The 20,996-nt window shown below is 36.8% G+C and overlaps 1 protein-coding gene across 1 annotated transcript; it reads right to left on the reverse strand.

Moving 5' to 3' along the window:
- Positions 1-3,711: 3,711 nt before the first annotated feature.
- Positions 3,712-20,554, reverse strand: EIF5A2 (eukaryotic translation initiation factor 5A2). The gene is made up of 5 exons (XM_054577011.1): positions 20,452-20,554; positions 19,585-19,784; positions 18,971-19,075; positions 5,134-5,265; positions 3,712-4,593 (listed from the first exon to the last, which is right to left on the reverse strand). The coding sequence occupies exons 2-5, from the start codon at positions 19,747-19,749 to the stop codon at positions 4,534-4,536; spliced, it is 462 nt and encodes a 153-aa protein (XP_054432986.1). The 5' UTR covers positions 19,750-19,784; positions 20,452-20,554; the 3' UTR covers positions 3,712-4,533.
- Positions 20,555-20,996: the final 442 nt, after the last annotated feature.

A 20,996-nucleotide genomic window follows, 5' to 3' on the forward strand; every position in this document is an offset into this window, starting at 1 on the left:
ATGTTAACCATAATATAGAATTCTTCTCAAGAAAGACAACTATGACTTATGAGAAACTGTGTCATCATCACTGAACATAATTTATTGTCCACAGCTTTTGCAATCTTGAACTAAGATCAACCCAAGTCTACTAATACCAAGAAATAGTTTTAAGGACTTCATATAAATGAAATAACCTCTCTTTCAATTGTAAAATAGGTTTGGACCTGTTCTAAGGCGAAAGGAATAGTGGTGGATGGTCAAGTCTGGCAATAAGTAGGTTTCTAGCAGGTGAAAGCCTGATATGCATTGCTATAAGATGCATCTTTCACATAAGGGAAATGTGCTAACAGGCATATACAGCACTTTTCAGGCACTTGACTTCACTTGGTAGTTAAATTGATGTTAAAATATTTTTAATGGAAAAACATTAAATTATATAGTGACTTCAAGCCATGCTCCTTCCCACAGACACCTGCGTTCTGTAAGCTAAACCAAAATGTTCCCTGCTAAAATCAAATAATGATGCCATATACCCAATTCAGAGAAAAAAATTTAATAAAGCTAATAAATTGAATTTTCTCAATTTTAAGATTTTCCACAATAATTTTTTCATAAGTTTTTGTTTTCTATTATTTCTCTGAATGGGAGGAGAAAAAAGGCTTGAAAACTGTGAAAGAGTGTGCCTAAACTAAACAATATCAGAAAATTTTAAACCATTGATCAATTTAATATACTAATTATGGAAATATGCCTATAGTTTGCTCTTACACTTCTTAAGTGCCATATTTTCTCATAGTAAATCTGTTCCTAGTTCATATTATAGAATTCAATATGTAAACATTTTAATGTACCTAAAAGAGCTTTATGAATGTTGATCTGTTGTCCCTAAATATATTTGAGAATTAATACATCAATGTCTGGCCCAGAAACTATCTTTGGGGTCCAGTCTAAAGAAATGCTTTCAAATATATCATTAAGGATAGGGTTCTAGGATATGACTATCAAACTCTATTCTAAAATGAAAAAGAAAACATGGCAAGATTCCAGTATAGATGTCACTAATGTTCCCATTTTTTTTTTTTTTGAATACTTAGTATATAGTTTAAGTATGTTGATATTAAGGATTTTTTACTTGTATGTATTACAATTTGGGAAAATTCTGCAATATACTTTTAGGCAGTTAGCTTTAAAATAATGAAACTTCAACTCTTAGCACAAACAGCCCTGAGAACAATGCATTCAAATTACAGCTCAACTAGAAATAATCTAATTGAGAAACTTTAAAGTACAAAAACAAATTTTGGAAAAGTTATAAATTAAAAAAAATTTACCAACATTTGAGGCACTACCAGACTACAGTACTTTTAAGAGTTGGAAGGACTTTGTAAAAACAACAAACATACAAAGCTGTGTGTGCACACGCACACACACATTGTGCTACAATGAAAAACTGTGTCCCAAAATTTTATAGACTAAACATTTTATTGCAGCATCTCTTATTAAAGATATCATGCTCTGGCTGCAGGGAGAGTTTTGGTAATTGTTATAACGCATTGGTACAGAAGTTTATATCATCAGTGGAAGTGGATTCAAGAGCTTGGTTAGCATCAATTTCAAGTGATGGACAGCCCTTGGAAGGGAGCATAAAAGAAACATCATAATTATACTTATAATGCAAATGCTAAGTCAAAGTAGTAATGACTTGATCTATTTCAAAGGATATAGCTTTGTAGCAAATAAGGTATAACAAAAGTCTTCACAGTAGAAATAAAATGTTCTAGAACACATATTCCACCTGTTAATATAATATTGTATATCAGCAATTTTCAACTGGTATGCCATGGCACATACATTGATGTGCTGCAAGAGGCATACAGGTATGCTGCAAGAATTTTTGAAACATGCAATACTTGAGTATTTAGTCCAGGGCATTGACCTCTTTTACCTTAGATTTTCAAATAAAAAGAATGACAATAGCCAACACAATACTAGCGGTCTGGTGTGAATGAATCAAAATTATACCTATTTTTTTGTCAGATTGGCAAAAAATATTTTTTTTTGGTGGGTTGCAGAATTTTAGTAGTTTATGTATGCCATGAGATGATAAAAAGTTGAAAATTGCTGTTGTATATAAATTGGTGAAATGCCTGCAGACAAAAATGGTGTATCACTGTATAATCTATCAACATGACAGTCTCTACACTCTATACTTGGTAATTTGTGATATTTACCATTTGCTACAAAAAAGTACAACAGATACTAGGAATCAACTTTTAATATTTCTGATGTCAAAAAAGAATGAAGTCACTTCTGTTTTATGTTAAAAAATGTTTCCCTGTTTCTTTTTAATACAATTTATAAAGCTTTACTAAATGAAATATTTTGTTCTAGAGAAATGCACTGACTTATGCAAAAATACACAAAAAGTCCCATATCTTTAAAATCTATACTTATATGTCAGAAGAGTATTTATACTTTATAGTACTTAAAATGAAATATTTAGGCATAAATAGCTTTTGCCATTCAAGGTATGAATATAGAGATGCATTATTATAATTTACATATACTTAATTTGCAATTGAGAATATATTTATGTGAAGTCTGACAAGGTAGGAATAATAACAAGGGCATGCTGATCCAGAATTAATAATAAGTCAGAACACTAGTGTGGTTAAGTGGGGTCATACACATGACCAGCAAGCAGCACAAATTGATAACTTTCTAGAATTGCTGTGGATAATTATGCCAACTAGTAGCAAGTAAAATGCACATTATAAAGTACCAAAATACTGGACCATAAATGGAATACTGGAAAGAATTTAGCCTAATTCCTAATTGTGCTTCAGATGGGCAAAAGCTAAATGTTACATTAAAATGACTGAACTACAACCTCAATGTTCCTTGTGCTTTAGAATTCTCTTTGTATTTCCTTAAAGTGTCTGGCTTCTTCTCCAAATGGGTTTGTTGAGGCTAACACAAGACTTAAAAGTTTAGCAAATGAAGTAACCAAAACTTTGGGATCTTCTGTTTCTAATGATATTTCTAGTCATTGATTATAGTAGTTGCAACATCACATATAGTTTCTCCGAAATGACAGGAATAAAGGCCTTGTATAGGTCAAGGCATGATGGGAGAGGTCTCAGAATAAGTCTTAGAGCGTGAAGGTATTGCTGAAATAGTAACTTTGTTCGAAGTTTCATTCCAATATAATCATTGTTAATGAGTCAAAGGTCCTCACAAACCCTATGACAATGTTTAGAATTCTGGAAATAAGGTATGTATGATCCAAAAGACTAAATAGAAATGTAGGAAAGTCACCTAAAACACTTTTTAAAATAATTCAGTTTTATAGAAATTTTTCTAGTTATATTTCACATGAGTAACTGAATTAAGTCACATGACAATCAGAAAAAATGCACATATATACTTAAGTTAATGATTATCACATAAAGTAACTTTTCTTCCATAATTCATTTTCATTTCACTTTAGAAAAAAATGTACATAAATTTAACAAATGTTCCAAATCAATTTGAAGTAAGAGTTTCCAGTTTTTGTCTGAAAAATAAATAGTTTGATGTCAAAAGTCTACTTACAAATGGCTGGAAAGGAATGACTACTATAAATAACATTTATCAACATAATTGAAAAAAAGCACTGCATAGTATCCTATAAAGCAGGTCACTCTTTCAAATATAGAGAGAGAGAAAAACGGGGTTGGGGGAGGGTGGGGGAGAGGGAGGGAGAGGGAGGGAGAGAAAGTTAAAAGCAAAAGTACATCTAGGAACTTCTCTATTTTTATGTTGATTACAAAGGCTTCAAATAAAAACCTATAGCTTTAACCAACCCATTTTGCCACTGTCCCTTGTATCTTCTTTACAGTATGACTTGCTAACAGTTACCCAATCGTTTAATGCCTGTCAACCACAGCAGGTACGAAAATCACCATATATAACGTTATATTAAGTTAGCCAACAATATGGCAAAGAACAGTAAGACTGAGGTAATACAGGGTGCTTCACATGGCTACTAAGATAACTGACACTTTTTGATAACATGATTTTTGTTTAAGGATTTGTGCTTGCCACACATAGGCTGAAACTGTGATAGTTCCAATCCATAATCTACTTACTCTATGACATTAGATCTGAAATTAATGCAGAGCAACTCAAATGTGGTACTTCAATACCGCTAGATGCTACATTGTTCAATTTAAAACCCTGGTTTATTGATCATTTAACTAAAACTCAGGAATGATTTGATTAGACAAATCACATCTGTTGAAACTACCTTGTCTCTTTCTTAGACTTATAAACTGAAAAACCATAGGAATGTTATAGGAAAAATACCTATAAACTAATTAAAAAAAAGAATTATACACCTTGATTATATTTTTAAATTACCAACTGTCAGCAAAACTAACTCAGCACGATTTCAAAACAATGAAAAAATAAATGAGGTTGCTTATAAAGCTTTGGTGACAACTTAGAACCAAACTTGAGATCTGCAGTGGATCCAGACCTAAAGAGTTTCCTCATGCCTGATGTTCCCATTTATTTGCAGGGCTTTATGGCTACAGCATACTCTTCACTCATTGCACACATGACAGACACCTAGAAGGGGAAAAATGCAAGCAGAAGTTATTCAGAAGGCAATACACATATAAGATATATTTAATTAATGATATACTGTATATTCATGGATATTTTATACATACTAACTTTGGAAAGAGGTATTCCAAGACCAAATAATTTACTTTCTTAATAGTTTCCTAAAGCAAAATTTCTCACATTGTGGTTTTTAAGATAACTTCCAGGGAACAGGGAGAATAAGAGCTATGCATGTTTCAATACTTATTCCCACATGTGGGAATGTATTCCCACAGCATTCTTTCTCATACTTATAAAATAGCTCACATGTTGATCTTCAACACAAATTTGAGGCTCATAGTAACTATGTAACAAAAAATTTAACTTTGGTACTTTCTTTGGTAATGGGTCTCCAAGTATATCTTAGGAAAAGTGACTTACTGAGATCATTTTCAACATTTCGGCAGTATTTAAAAACTACCTTTACGTAATTATTTTATGCAAACTAGTTGAGGCCAAATTTTTAAAAAATGGTTCAAAAAAAGTCTCCCCATGGGTCTTTACCTGTACATCTTCACCTGCATTGTATTTTCCTTCTATTTCTTTGCCTAATTCACCTTCTGGCAGCTTAAGATCCTCACGAACTTCACCAGTTTCTGTCAGCAGGGAAAGGTAACCATCCTGAATGCATATCAGCTATTTAAAGGAATTATATCATTTGTACTGATTAGATCATATCCACTCCTTTGCAATATTTACAGAGTTAAGTTGCAATCCACATTAATTAGAGTAAGTACACAGTAGTACATTTATATACATATATATATATATATATATATATATATATATATATATATATATAGGCGCTTTAAAAATGGTAGGCATACAAAACTATAAAATATGTATAGACTAACAGTGTAAGTTTACTCCTCCCTGCACTCCTCTTGCCCCTGAGTCTCTACATTATTAAACAGTTTAGGCTTCTTTATCATGTATCCCAAGCACTTATATCTATGTACACAAATATAATCATTTAAAGAAATGTAAGTATCTTTCAGCAAGTTGCTTTCACTTGATATCATGTCTTAGACTGCTTTCCAAACTGGAAAATATGGACCTACTTCAGTCTCTTTAATCACTTCACAATTGCATGTGTGTGTGTGTGTGTGTGTGTGTGTGTGTGTGTGTATGCGCATGCGCGCACGCGCACACACACACACACACACACACACACACATATACTGTAACTGATTTAACCATTTTCCTATTAATGGGCATAAAGGTTATTTTTAATTTTTTATGATTTCAAAAATATGTTTTTTTAGCTTGAGTATGAACAAAGTGGAAAAATTTTAGTCTCCAACTCACTGCTAACAACAGCAGATATTTTTTTTTTTTAAAGACAAACATGGGGCAGTCTAACAAAATGAAAACAGTCATCGACCTAACTTGCAAGAAGACAAGTTAGGGGATGAAGTTTTAATAGAACTGAATTTCTCTTATTACAGGCAGGAGGGAACAGCAAGGCTGCACTCATCACTCTAAAAGCATGTGTATCACCAGTGTCCCAGAACTCTAACAGGTTTTATAGAAGGTAATCACCTTGAATACCAGATATTAACATGATATACACAAAAGGAGTCAAAGACATGGTCCTGGACTCCCTTTAACTACTATAATATAACACAGGCACATTGTGGGGGTAGAGTTTCAAACTTCTCCTTGATGGCACTACCAAATCTGGCTATGGCTTTTCACACTGACTCAACTACCACAGATTTTGGTTTTGCACATATCTAAAATCTCAAACAAAAACACAGAACACCTAACAAAACAACCACAAACACTTTATTAATTATGTCTTGAAACATCTGTGAGGTGATGGAGAAACGGGGAGTAAGGAGGTTGAGGTAGAAATATAATTTTTAAACAATTAAATACAAGCTTACAAGGCAGATTGTTTTGATTTCAGCTCTTTCAGCAACTCCCTGCAGTGGAACTTGCCTATTTCAATAGTTAAAGGTTCTCATTGCTGTTAGTGACTGAAATATAGAAGCCTAATAATAATATTGGTATGTTGATATTTATTTATATAATGGTGGTACTTTATTTTCTGAGTCAAGAATTCATAAAATAAACTGTGGGATGAAATAAAAAGCATTTCAAGTATAAAAATGCATAAACATATTATAAAACATCTTGTAAAATGTATTAATATAGTAAATATTTTATTAAAATTACTTTATTAAATACAATTAAAATTTTTAAAAATAAAACTAAGCTAAAGAAAAATAAGATTAAAATGAAAATAATTTGATCTTTCTTTTTTTTAATTTATTTTTTCAAATACATTTGTCTCTGCCTACCCCCCACCACTTTCCCTTGCCCCCTCCCTCCTTCCCTCCCTCAGCTCTTCCCCTTTGGTTTTGTCCATGAGTCCTTGCTATATGTTCCTTGACTTGCCCCTAATTTGATCTTTCTTAAAGAAAATACTTTAAAAATTTTAGATATCCAGAAAAGTTACAAAAATAATGCAAGAAAATAGCATATTTTACCTAGATTCATTCACTCATTGCGCATTTTATTCTTTCCATATATATGGAATAAAATACATTCTTATCCTTATTTTTACTGAACTATTTGACAGTAAGTTTCACACATGACTAGCAATACTTCACTGTATTTCTCTTAAGAACAAGGACATACTTTTATATAGCCAGTTTGGTTTTCAAAATTGGGGAATTCAACATTGCTAAAATATTATTTAATATACAGCCCATGTTCAAATTTTCCAATTGTCCCAATATTGTCTTTGATAGCAATCTTTTCCTCCCAACTCCAGGATCCTATCTTGTATTTATTTGGCTATCCTATCAGTTCAGTCTCTCTTATATTAAACTGTTCCACACGCTTGGTTTTTCTGACTGATGTTTTTGAAGAGCACAGATTCACTGTATTATGGAATGTTGCTCATTTTGGGTTTGACTAATTGTTTCCTCATGATTCAGGTAATGCATTTTTGGGAGTAATACTACATAAACAATGTATAAAGTATCACATTAGAAGGTAAATGATGTCAATTTGTGCTATTACTAGCGATACTAACTTTGATCACTTGGCTAAGGGAATATCTACCAGATTTTTCCACTCTAAAGGTACAATTTTCCTTTTTTAATTTGCAATCTTAACAAAAAGCTAATGATGGCATTGTTGAGTTTTAAGCATTTTTGTGCATTTTTCCCCATCTTCTCTCAAAGCCCTCTCCAACTCTGTAAGTTGGGAGGATGGAGAGAAGACAGTTATAAGTCAGTTCTAAATATTTCCTTCTGATCATTCACCTTTAAAGAAATATATGCATTTGATAAATTTAAGATGTTTGGAACAATTTGGGGGGGTATAAAGAGTATGTAATCATTAGTTATTAGCAAGCAGAGACATGGGAGAAGGCAGGGTCAGAAAGCTCGTAATAATGATGCTAGGCATACAATACTGCATCAAGCATACAGTAGTGACTAACAAATGAAATGATAGTATATCCCCCCAAAATTGGTACCAAAATATTAGTATTATTATTTCCTACTAAAAGAATCCAATGTATGGTGCTATTTCTTCCATAGGTGTCATTTCTCTCTATAGGGTTCTTTGAAAAGTGAGTAGTTTCAGGTCCAGAGCAGGAAGTATACAAGATGAACCTGGACCCAGCTGCTACACTAGAAAGCATGGTGCTATTTAAGACCAAGTCCATATCACAGGGCACTGCCCTGCCAGAGATAGGCTAATTTGAGAATTGATAAGGATAACAACTACAATTAATTGAAATATAAATATGTTTAAAGTTTATAGTGAAAAAAAATTTGATTGGTCATCTTCACTGAATACTGGGGGACCAACTCATTTTGAAAACTGGTAATTAAAAAGAACCAAGCATTTATACTGCCTTTCCTATTATATACTGTACCATAAGGTAAACAAACAAAAAAGTTTATGATGGGATGTTTCTCTTTACAGAAGTATTATGGCTGAAAAACAGAAAAGTGAAGAAATGACTAATTTTTCTCCTCTAATAAATTAATGGGTTGAGAAAATTATCATATCTAATAATACCACAAAAAAAGAAACAATCAGACTTATTTACTTGATGGTTGCATACAACATCACCTATGGAGTAGTTTGTATTACAGAAAGAAGAGGAAGAAAATAAAAACCTAAGCTGAATCTGAGCAAGCTTCTATGTCTAATTATCAATTTTCAGGAAATACATGAAACACAGGAATAAGTTAAACAACAAGGAAATACAATTAGCAAAATACAGAGTATGGACAAAATCTACAGAACAAATGTAGTTTCTTTAACAAAAAATTGAAGGATAAGAGGAATGGAGAGAGAAGAGAGTGAACTCCAGCACATGAGAAAGGAGAACCTATAGATTAAAATAGATTTAAGAGATAAACCAACCAATTTCAGTGCATGGATCCTATTTAGACAAACTATAAAACAAAAACAGTAACCATCACATCCAAAAAACAAATCCTGACTTAGACAAACTATAAAACAAAAACAGTAACCATCACATCCAAAAAAAGAAAAAACTAGAAAATATAAATACTGACTGGATATTTAAAGATATTGAGGAATGACTAATTTTTAAGTACTATAGTGTTTTGATTTTTTTCAGTTCTTATACTTTAAAAATGTATAACAAAATATTTTCAGATGAAAGATAAATGATATAACATCTTGTATTAGCTTCAAAAATAATCAAGAGGTAGAGGGTACAGGAAGAAAAAATAGGCGGTGCGGTAGAGACTAAACAAACTGGTTACGTGTTGGTAATTGTTGAGGCTGGATGATGGGTACATGGAGGTCATTATATTTTTAAAATTTCCACAATAAAAGGTAAAAAAGAAAAATGCTATGCTATGGTATATTAGAATTTTAAAAAGAACACTAACCACAAAATGGATGGATGCTTGAGTTGCTGAAGAAACAAAGCATGAACCAAAAGAGAATGTGGGAAGAGCTAATGACTGTAGATTCTGTCCAGGATGTCAGAATAAGAAAGAACACTGAAAGGAGGAATTACAGAGAAACTTTTTTGCTTGTATTTGTGTTACTGGTATACAGCAAAGGCTCGAGAAGGCATATCATCTCTAAAGGTGCCTTTTTAGCCCTTATTTCTGAATTTAATTACATTCCTCAATCTATTCCAACAACTAGACTTGTAAGGCCTCTTTCTATTTATTCTTTTTCTTCTTCCCCCAGCCTCTCAAGCTCCTTCCTTAGAACTGCTGTTCCCTTGTAGAAACTTAATGCATGATCAATGTTATTATAAAACCTAAGTGACTTCTGGTCAAGATAGCAGCACAGGCAGACAGGGCTCGCCACTTCACACAACCACATCAAAATTGCAACTAAAATATAGAATGACCATCACTCAGAACCATCAGAAATCTAGTTGAATGGAAGTCTGACAACTACGGTATTGAAAAAATCACACGCATCCAGATTGATAGGAGGGGTGCAGACGTGGAATGGGCTGGTCCCTCACCCGTGTATGGTGGATAAAAACTTGGGAGGGATATCTCAGGAATGAGGAGTCCCAGCCTCATACCAGGCCCCCAGCCCAGGGTTCCAGTGCCAGGAAGATAAGTCCCCACAACTTCTGGTTGCAAAAACCAGCCAGGATTGTGTCTATGTAAGAAACTGCTGGAGCCCAAAGCAGTTCCTTTTCAAGAATCCACACGCAGACTCACCTACTCAGACTCACTCCCTCTGAGCTCCAGCACCAGGGTAGCAGGTTGTAAAACACCAGTGGTATACGGGGAGAAACTGAAGTGTCCGGCATCAAGGAGAGCAGAGGCATTGTCCCTTTTCTAAATTGTCCCGCTCAGATCTGACAAGCTGGTGCCATATCTGAGACTCCATCAACCTGGCTAACACTGTTTGACTCTCCTTGGAGATCCCCAGAGGCTCTGCCCCACCCAACTTATAGGCCTACCCAAGCTGCTTTTCCATATGAATGGCTGGTCTTAGCTCTTGCTTCATAACTTCCTAAATCCTATCAAACAAGCAAGAGCTGGCCTCAGTGAGCCCCAAGGCTGGCATTAACAGCAGCTAGCCTAGATTCACAACTTGGCTTTGCCTGGGAATCTTCAAGCCCAGCACAAGTAGCAGCCATCTCAGATTGCTTTATAGTTGATGCGGGCAAAACACACATGGCTGCTGATCCTGGCCTGCACCACCCAGGAAACCCCAGGGTCAGCACATCCAGTGGACAGCTACAGACCACAACAGAGCACCACCACCCTGCCCTTGCACAGCTGATCCACCATGGAGGGCAGAGGTTGGTGGTAAGTGGTCAGAGCCAATCCTTGCAGGTGACCAGCCTGGGTAAATCCCTCCCATCCATCTGCCAACAGCAACAAAGGCTCAACTACAAAAGGAGAGTGTACTCAGCCCACACAAAGGGTGCACCTTGAGTACCCAGCTTGAGTGATAGGGGAGGCTGTGCCACTGGACCCTACAGGACACTTACTGCATTAGGTCACATTATGAAGACACAGAGTCAAAGTAGTTCTACCTAATACATAGAAACAAACACAGGGAGGCTGCCAAAATGAGGAGACAAAGAAACATGGCCCAAATTTAAGATCAGATCAAAACTCCTGAAGAAGAGCTAAACAAAATGGAGATAAGCAATTGATCAGATGCAGAGTTCAAAACACTATTTGTAAAGATGCTCATGGAACTTAGTGAGGACCTCAACAACACAAAAAAAGATCCTGTCAGAAACAAAGGACACACTAATTGAAATAAAGAACAATTTACAGGGAAACAGCAGCAGAGTGGATGAGGTCAAGAGTCAAAACAATGATATGGAACATAAGGAAGCAAAAAACAACCAATCAGAACAACAAGAAAAAAGAATAAAAAAAAATTGAGGATAGTATAAGCAGCCTCTGAGACAACTTCAAGAGGTCCAACGTCTGAATCATAGGGGTGCCAGAAGGAGAAGAGGAGGAGCAAGAAATTGGAAATTTATTTGAAAAAATGATGAAAGAAAACTTCCTTAATTTGGTGAAGGAAATAGACATATAAGTCCAGAAAGCACACAGAGTCCCAAAGAAGATGGATGCAAAGAGGCCCACTCCCAGATACATCACAATTAAAATGCCAAAGGTTAAAGATAAAGAGAGGATCTTGAAAGCATCGAGAGAAAAGAAGTTAGTTACCTACAGGGGAGTTCCCATAAGACTGTCAGCTGATTTCTCAAAAGAAACTTTGCAGCCTAGAAGGGAATGGCAAGAAATATTCAAAGTCATGAAAAGCAGGGTCCTACAGCCAAGATTGTTCTACCCAGCAAAGACATCATTTAAAATCAAAGGGCAGATCAACAGCTTCCCAGACAAGAAAAAACTAAAGGAGTTCATCATCACCAAACCATCATTATATGAAATGTTAAGGGACTTATTTAAGAAGAAGATCAAAACTATGAACAATAAAATGGCAAAAAATACAAATCTACCAACAATTGAATCTAAAAAACAAACTAAACAAACAAGAACAGAAACAAAATTATGGATACAGAGAGTGTTTTGATGGTTGCCAGGTGGGATAGGGATGTGGGGGAATGGGTGAAGAGGTGTGAGGATTAAGAAGTACAAATAGGTAGTTATTGAATAGCCATGGGGATATACAATACAGTAAAGGAAGTGAAGCAGCCAAAGAACTTATACACATGACCTGTGGACCTGAATAATGGTAGGGGGATTGCCTGAGGGAGTTGGGAAATGCTGGGTGGGCGGGGTCAAAGGAGGAAAAATCAGGACAACTGTAATAACATAATTAATAAAATATAATTAAAAAGACAACTTAAGCAAATAACACTGTCATCAACTAGCATTATCTGACCCACCAAGCCGTGAAGTTGGGTATGCACAGCTGCACTCCATTACCAGGTAGAAGTAGCATACATGAGATCAACTTGAGCAGGTCCTAAAGGCACAAACAAATTGTATAAGTAGCTTAGACTAAAAAAGAACCTTCTTCTGCTACATCAACAAGTTCTTCCTCAATTTACATCAATGGCTTTATGGGGAGCTCCCCTATGACCTGCTGATTATTAAAGAAATAATTCTGAATGGTTTCCAGATGGTTATGCATGATCTGATGAAACTATTCAGAGGTGACCCTGAAAGATAGTTGGGGCGAGAGCATCCTGCACTGGACATGAAAGAAGAGCGAACCAGAGGTTTGGATTTACACTGATTATAGGCAATGCGTAAGAGTTTAGATGCAAAGTCAAGGACACTGAAAGAACAGGTAGGAAAATTGGTGACAATAATGTCTGGGGAAGTGGTATGTGAAAAGACTTCTCCACATAGAGAATGTGCCAGTACGGATGCTTACCAACGGAGATCTGCTACAGAGAAGGCAGATAATTAGGTGAATAAGATGATTCTTTTTTCCATCTGCTTTTTACCCTCTGCTAATCTACAGCAGTCCTTGCCAGTGAGTGAGCAGGATCTTTTCTCCCTCATATTTTGGGGTCAATGATGTTCTTTAAGAACCCAGGGCCCTGGATTTGGGTGTTTTCTAATACCCTCTATTGGTTTATTACTGTTCTGTTTGTAAGGTCCCTTTACTTCTGTTACAGGATGGGTCTTCATACCACCCCTGGCTAGGTTCACACCCTATTTTACAGATGTGCAGTGACATTAGAGAAAAAACATGGCGCTGGCCAGGAACAAATCATCGACGTTTCTCTCTGCCACCCCCTTTCTTCTCTTAAAAAAAAATTGTAGCAAAAAGAAAAAAAGAAAAAACAACACTTGATGTGTGTTTGGCACAATTCTAAACACGTACGTACTAAACCATCCTCACACTAATCCTATGGAGTCATTATTACTATTTTCATCCTCTAGCAGAGGAAACTGAGAGAGATTTCATCTGACAAATGCCAGAAGTAGAACTACAAGTAGTTCCTTAACCAATTTTTCCCATTGTTTTTATTTTTTAATATTCTGCAAGCATTGCAAATCATTCTCACTGATAAATGAAGTCTCTGCATCGCTTATCTCCCAAACTACTCTCTCTCTCTAGAGGAAATTACTATTCATAGTGTGGACATCAACTTGTGGTTTTGACCCTTTACTACATTTCCAAGTTTTTCTGTTTTAATATATCAACCTCATCTTTTTTTATTTAAAAAACTGCATTTAGGCATGTACAATAGTCAATCTTCAATTATTTCCTTTTGATGGATATTCAAATACTTTCCTAATTTTCACATGTGTGTGTGCCTCTCTTATTCTGGATTGGGATATTTTGGATCTATTTTCATTTCTTTTAATCTTTACTATATTTTTTTCCATTACCATTTAGTCCCTGTATACCCCCCTCCCCCCAGCAATCACCGCACATTGTCCATGTCCATAAGTCAAGATGGTTCTACCTGTAAATGTCTTTCAGCTTCTTTTTGTAGTCTTCCCAGTGCTTGCTCAACTGAAGTATAAAGTGGTCATGGTGGTAAGGGCTCAATGACACAGGCTTTTTGTCACCAAAGCTGATGTGACTACAGCCACTACAGAGTACCTCACACATTCCCCAGGGGAAATAGCCAGCCACCTGGTCACATCATGGAAGAGGCAGTAGTGTGTGTTCATTGCATTAGATTCTTACTCTACACATGGAATTGCCTTCCCTGACTGCAGTGCTTCTACTAAAATCTCACCTGTGCATTTATAGAATGCCAGTCCTGTCAGAATTGCACATGGTATCATTTCTAACTAAAACCCTCATTTGACAGGCACAGTAGAAAGGCAGCAGGACAATGCTCAGAGAATTCACTGGTCCATGTACTCCATCACAGCCTGCCTGTGTGGAATGGCCTTTTGGAGACTCATCCTTGCCACCTGCTTGGTAATACTTTGTGGGCCTGGGCACTATTTTATAGATTGCAATACATTTCAATATCTGGTACTATTCCTCCCATAGGTAGGATATACAGATCCAGAAACCAAAGTTGTGGCTCTTCTCACTATTTCCTTTAATGATACTGTAACAAAATAATTTGTTTCTTGTCCATGCAATACTGGGATCTGCTGGTTAAGAAAATTTTTATTACCAAAGAAAGACTTCTACCAGGGAACAAAAAGAATTCCACAGAACAGGTAAAAATTACAAAAAGACTTTAACCTCCAAGAACTCATACCATAATTATCTTCTTTGCTGTTGTTCTTTTTAAAGTTGCAACAACAAAATTGAACTCACATATCCCATTTTCCAAAAGGCCTACCACTTATTTGAAGAATATATTAGAATTTATTTATTTTTAAAGATTTTAATTATTTACTTTTAGAGAGAGGGGACAGCAGGGAGAAAAGATGGACAGAAACATCAATGTGTGAGAGATACATTGATCAGATGTCTTTTACACACCCCCAACTGGGGACCTGGCCTACAACCCAGGCACGTACCCCAACTGGGAATCAAACCGGCGACCTTTCAGTTTGCAGGCTGGTGCTCAATCCACTGATCCATACTAGCAAGGGCTGAAGAATATACTAGGATTTAATATTCATAGTTTTGGCAATTCAAAGGTCCACAATAATTAGTTTTATTTCTGAGAGACAGATTTCACATGACGTGAAACTTTAGTGAATGCAGAAAAGGCATTTAATTTGTGGTACGGTATACAGGAACAGAGAACCTTCTAAACAAACATGATTCAAGTGAGTATCAGAGTCTGAACAAGCATTTCTATATTTAAGAACTTGAGTATTCCAAAAGATGTCTGGATGTATTTGCATTTTACACCATCACTGAGCCCCAGACAACCATAACTACTTTGGGGAGGAGTAATGGAAATTAGCAGTTCTAACCCTAAGTACATCTTGCAGTAGAAGTCAAGAGACAATTTTTCTTTCATTTTGAACTTATTTTAAAATATATAAAGTTAAAATTGTAAATATTAATACATTTCCTAAACAAAGATTTACTTTTTAGTTTTCACCAGCTGCCAAACTGGCACTTGAAATACCAAATAAAGTAAATACAAAGGACTACATGTAGCCAAACAATAAGGAGGAATTTAATCGAGGCACTTAGGTGGGGAAGTGAAGACCGCCATAATACAAAAACTATAATTGGAAAGGCTCACAGAGCTGTTTTTTTAAAAAAAAAACAATGGAAATAAGTATTCTACGGTGACTTGATAATGAAGGGATGTGATCACTGAGTGCTTAGTCAGCAAGACACTGTTCTAAGTATTAACTTATTAAAAACCTCACAAAGATCCCATGAGGAGTTCATTATTCTTATCCTCATTTTATAATTAAAGAAAAGAAAGCAAAGGTTAAATAACTTGCCAACTGAGGTCAAAGAGTACGTGTAAAAGCAAGGATTTGCCTAGCTTGAGTCATTCTCTTATCCAGTCTGCAGTTATTCCCTTATCCAAGCTACATACCAAAGACTGGGGCTAGAGTGAGGCAAGTGAGGCATCTGTCTTGGGTACAAAATTTAAGGTGGTGCCAAAAGAAACATCAGTGATCAGATAAATATTTTAATACAGTATTTTAAAAAATTAGAATTAATGCAAAAATTCCACAATGAACAAAATATCAAAATGTTTTTTAAAAAGAATCAGAATTACTGATTTTTCCTTTTGCCTTAGGCTCCTAAATGGCTTGGCATTGTTACCATATTTTGCCATGAATAATGTGTACTTTTTTGCATAAATTTTTGAGGGAAAAATAAGGAGGCGTATTATACATGAGTATAATGATTACATGTCATGAGAATAATAAAGGTTATAATAATCCCATGTATAAGGTTCACAAAAACATGGATGTGCATTATACACAGCAAAATATCATACTTGTCTTACCTTTACTTAAAATTCTGTGCTCTAGGCAAGGGACTCACTCCCCTCATTTCTCTCACCTGAGTCTGGGCCCTGCTACGTCCCCAAATAAAACCCAAATCAAATTTTTCCTTTATGTTAAATGTTGAGTTCCAATCAATGATTGGATAATTTGATAACAGTAGTAATTAACTACTGATGCCATCTTTATGAAATACTCAAAGGCAAAAACCTTCTGTGTTGAATGTATATTAACGAATATAATGGCCATTGAATAATGAAAGCATTCACATATTAAGGATGAAAATGGAGCCCCTGCTGGTGTGGCTCAGGGCACTGGGGGCCAGCCTGCGAACTGAAGGGCCATCAGCTGGATTCCCCGTCAGGGCACATGACTGGGTTGCGGGCCACATCCCTGGTTGAGGATGTGCGAGAGGCAACGATTGATGTTTCTCTCGCATCTTAATTGTTTCTCTCCCTCTTTCTTCCTGCTTTCTCCTCTCTCTAAAATTAAATACATAATTTTTTTTTAAAAAAAGGATTAAAATGGAAATCCTCTTTTGGCAAAAGAAAATGCTATGTTTAGCCTTAGTTTGCTGCACTATCCTTACCTCAATGAATAATTAGTTATGCATTTAACAAATGTTTATTGAGCACCTACTATATGCCACATCTAAATTAGGTGCTTCAAGAATACTGGAAAGATTAAGTGGAATTTTGATATAGGAAAAAGGGGAGCAAAAAGAACTACTTTTTGGTGTATATCTACTTAAAAGGTAATTATAGGGCACGCTTTCTAATTTAATCCTCACATTATCCCTCTTTTGTAGACAGAAAGACCAAGGCTCAGAGAGGTTTCATCATTTATCCAAGGTCACCCAGCTAAAAAGTAGCAGAACTAGATCCAAACTCAGACTCACCTGACTAAACAAACAAACACACAACACTTCCTATTATTATACTAAGACAATTCAAAATTCTACAAAGACTTTGAAGCAACCTAGAAAACACGGTAAGTGGGAAAGTGAAAACATGAAACTGCTTACTAGATTAAAATCATGTAAAAATATGTATACATGTGGACAAAAAAGTAAAAGGGAATCACTGGGTAGTTGCAACTGATGGTAATATTCTTTAAAAGTTACACAATACATTAAAAGGTATAGAAGGAAATCAGTTCAAACTGGGTAAGACAAATCTAAGTGTCACACTTACACTTCTCACTATGTAAAATGAACAGAAGTGAGTCCTATATACGGTATGCTTGATACAGAAATTAAAGACTTTCAAGAAAGACTTTAGTTGTGATTAACCTGAGCTCCTACATCCTATGAGGTCAATGGTTTGGCTACTGTCAATACTCCAAAAAACAGAATGCTATAATTAAATATGACCTATCCAAATGTATAATTGGAACTAAAACTTGAAGTTTATACCTATAATTTAACAAAAGGTCACAACATGGTCACTGAATATAAATAAAACAATTACATAGTTTTTGTATTTTCTTTGCCATATTCAGTGACCATGTATTGGGTAGGCCAAAAAGTCCATTTGGTTTTTTCCGTAAAACAAAAGACACATTTTTCATTTTCACCAACAACTTTATTGATTTAGATATTTTCAGTATGTTGGCTATCTCCTTCTGTTGGCTTCTAGTGGGTAGACATCTTCCAATGCATAAGACACCCCCACAACAAAGGAGTATTTGGCCAAATATCAACAGTACCAAGAAATTTCATAAATCACTTTTGACACATTCAGTCAGTCATAGCACCTTCTCCACACACTGCACAAATCTCTTTTTATTTTTGTTACATTTTTACCTTTTCTGAAATGATATAGCATAATACACTGAAAATGTTGTGTACCATCGTCCATCTTCAATATTAAAATGGCTGCACAAAAACTTAATTTTGATAATTTTTAAAAAATGTACACTGGTAAGACAGCCGTTGAATCAAGTTAAATACGACTAAGCATTACTAGAGCCATCATATAAAAAAAAAAAAAAAAGGACTTACTGGCCAACCAAATAGTTTATCCTTTATATTTAAGGACTTCAACTTATTTCCCTATTTAAGAATACCAAGTTCTGAGTCACATTCATTAATACACAAACTTGGTGGAACACGAATTGCATTAAATTCTTGAAAGCCTTAGGTCTGATAAGTGAAAAGGAATAAAACATCTGAGAGGAAGTTATCCAAATTTGAAATATTTTACAAGAAAGAGAATAGTAATTTTATTAAAAACTAAACTTATTCAGCAACAGTATGCAGTCACTTAGTCTGAAAAACAGTAAGGCTCAACTTTTTAAAAATGCAAGAATGTTAAAATAGTAAATTAGCTGTAATCCTAGATAAGGTACAACTGTTAAATGTCACTATTTCTCCAATTTCTAAGATAAGTGGTGCCTAATAATTGGTTAGAAAAACCTACAAAACTACTCCTAGATTTTGTTAAATTACAATTGATAGTGGAATGTATGTATACCTTTAAGAAACAAGCAGCATTCTAAAGGAAATTAGTACTTACTTGATAATCATTTCTCTTAATATTTGGAACATCCATGTTGTGAGTAGAAGGGCAAATATCTTCATATTTCTTGCCCGTGAAAATATCAATTCCAACAAGGTGAACCTAACAAAGGGAGAACAGGAAACCTGTTTAAACTTTGCCAAGTATATCAATCATTGCGTACACAAGAATACAATACCAACGCTGATTATAACAGATTTTTTCTCCTTCCAAGGTCATCTAACTTTACTTTTCTTAAAAAAAGTCAGTGGTCACAAAATTTATAAGCAGTGAACTAAACATATCAAGACCCAAATCATATGTAGCCTAGTAATTAAATTATAAGAGGGCACAAGAAGTTAGACTTTAGACTTATGTTAGAACGGGTTTTCTCGTCTGTAAACTGAACAGATCTTCTAAGTCAGTAGGACTCAGGAAAATTAATGAAACATTATAGGGGCCCAAGAAGAAAATGCTACCTTTCAGCATTCAAAGTAACAGCAAATCTCCCAGTAGTAGTGGAAAGAAAAAAGTGCTTGTTACAAGGTTGTAAGTATAGAAATCTCATGTGCTGTAATGAAATACAAATGATCAAAATCTCAACGCAGAGACAGACCTGGAAGAGCACTTACCTTGGCATGACCGTGCTTTCCAGTTTTGGAAGTTGACATCTCTACTATTTTGCACGGTCGTCCTTTGAGCACCACGAAGCCGTTCTTGCGCAGGGCCGAGCACTGCATAGGGTATGTGCTTGAAGCCCCAGCATCTCCAGTAGTGAAATCAATCTCATCTGCCATGGTGGGCTGGGGAGATGGTAGCTTTCCTGAAGGAACTACGCAAAAAGTTTGTGTTTGCTTTTTAACAACAGGCACGCAGGCAAGGAAACATCTCATTTCAGGCAGGTTGCGTGCCAAGCATCACAGATCAATTATTTGTGCAAGAACAGTGGTCACTTTTCTAACTCTGGCCTCTACAAACTTTTCCATCCATTGGTGGGGAGGTGGGTGGGAAGTCGCAGAGGAGCTCGCTGGAGTGGGGGATACCCGCTAGGGGTGCTCAACCGTACAGGGAGCAGCAAATCCCGGCCCCCGTCGTCCCAGCGCAGAAGTCGGCGACCTTCCCGCACCGCGCCGCACTACCCGGCCCTCCGCCGCCGCCCTGATCTCCACTGCGGGGACCCAGCCCAGGCCGCACGCCCCCGCGACGGACAGGGATAACAGGACCCGGCCAGCAAGCACCTGGCCCTCGAGCACTGGGCGCGCATTCCGCCCAAGGGCCGCGGCGCCGTAGTCCCGGCCTCTCAGGCGCCCCCATACCCAGCCGGCATCCCCGGCCCGGCCGGCCCCACACGGGCCTTAGCTCTGGCGGGTCCCGCGCTCGCCTCCGTTCCCCCATCTAGCTTCTTAGCTCGATAGTAGTCGGCTCCGGCCGCCTTTCCCTGTCCTGCCTCGCTCCAGTCCCTGCCCTACCAGTTTTCCAGTTTCTCCCCATCTTCTCACCTTTCAGCAAAGAAAGCGAGCCTTTCGTCTGCGCACCGGCGCGGGTCCCACACAGCTGAGGCGGCGGCGACAGCGGTGGCGGCGGCGGCCGGGCAGTTCCAAGAGACGGGGCGGGGCCGCCACTTTCCACACCCCGGCCTCCCCGCCCTTTCCCGCCCCCAGCTCAGCCCCACTTCCGGGATAGGTCGGGCGCGTCACAGGTACCGCCCTCTAGTGCTACCATTGGCCACAAGGTTGTCGAGGCCCCGCCCAGTCACGTGAAGAGCGCCCTGGCAACCCCACGTGCTACGGATTAATGCACTTCCGGCGTGAAGAGCCCTTTTTGGAGGCCAGTTGCTGAAGGCAGAGTCGCCAGCAAGGAATCTTGCGCCCTCAAACTTTTATGTTGGTTGCTTTGGGGTTTCAGTCAAAGTTAAACAGGATCCAAATCACTTGCTCTGTGGACCCTGTCCCTCAGGTGCGTGCTATTTGTTACGTGATGGCTGTAAGCCCTCGAGAGGCCAGCGATTTCAATGGTGTCCCGCATGACTGTGGAGGGAACTTTG

Source organism: Pteronotus mesoamericanus, unplaced genomic scaffold, assembly GCF_021234165.1.
Source record: "Pteronotus mesoamericanus isolate MK-2021 breed Mesoamerican mustached bat unplaced genomic scaffold, CSHL_Meso_final contig_116, whole genome shotgun sequence".
Classification (NCBI taxonomy): Eukaryota; Metazoa; Chordata; class Mammalia; order Chiroptera; family Mormoopidae; genus Pteronotus; species Pteronotus mesoamericanus.

Coding starts and splice junctions, on each gene's coding strand:
- EIF5A2 (XM_054577011.1), bottom strand. CDS start 19,749: ATGGCAGATGAGATTGATTTCACTACTGGAGATGCTGGGGCTTCAAGC. Junction 5,266..18,970: donor TTAAGAGAAATGATTATCAA/GTAAGTACTAAT, acceptor TCCTTTAAATAG/CTGATATGCATTCAGGATGG. Junction 4,594..5,133: donor ATGCAGGTGAAGATGTACAG/GTAAAGACCCAT, acceptor TTCCCCTTCTAG/GTGTCTGTCATGTGTGCAAT.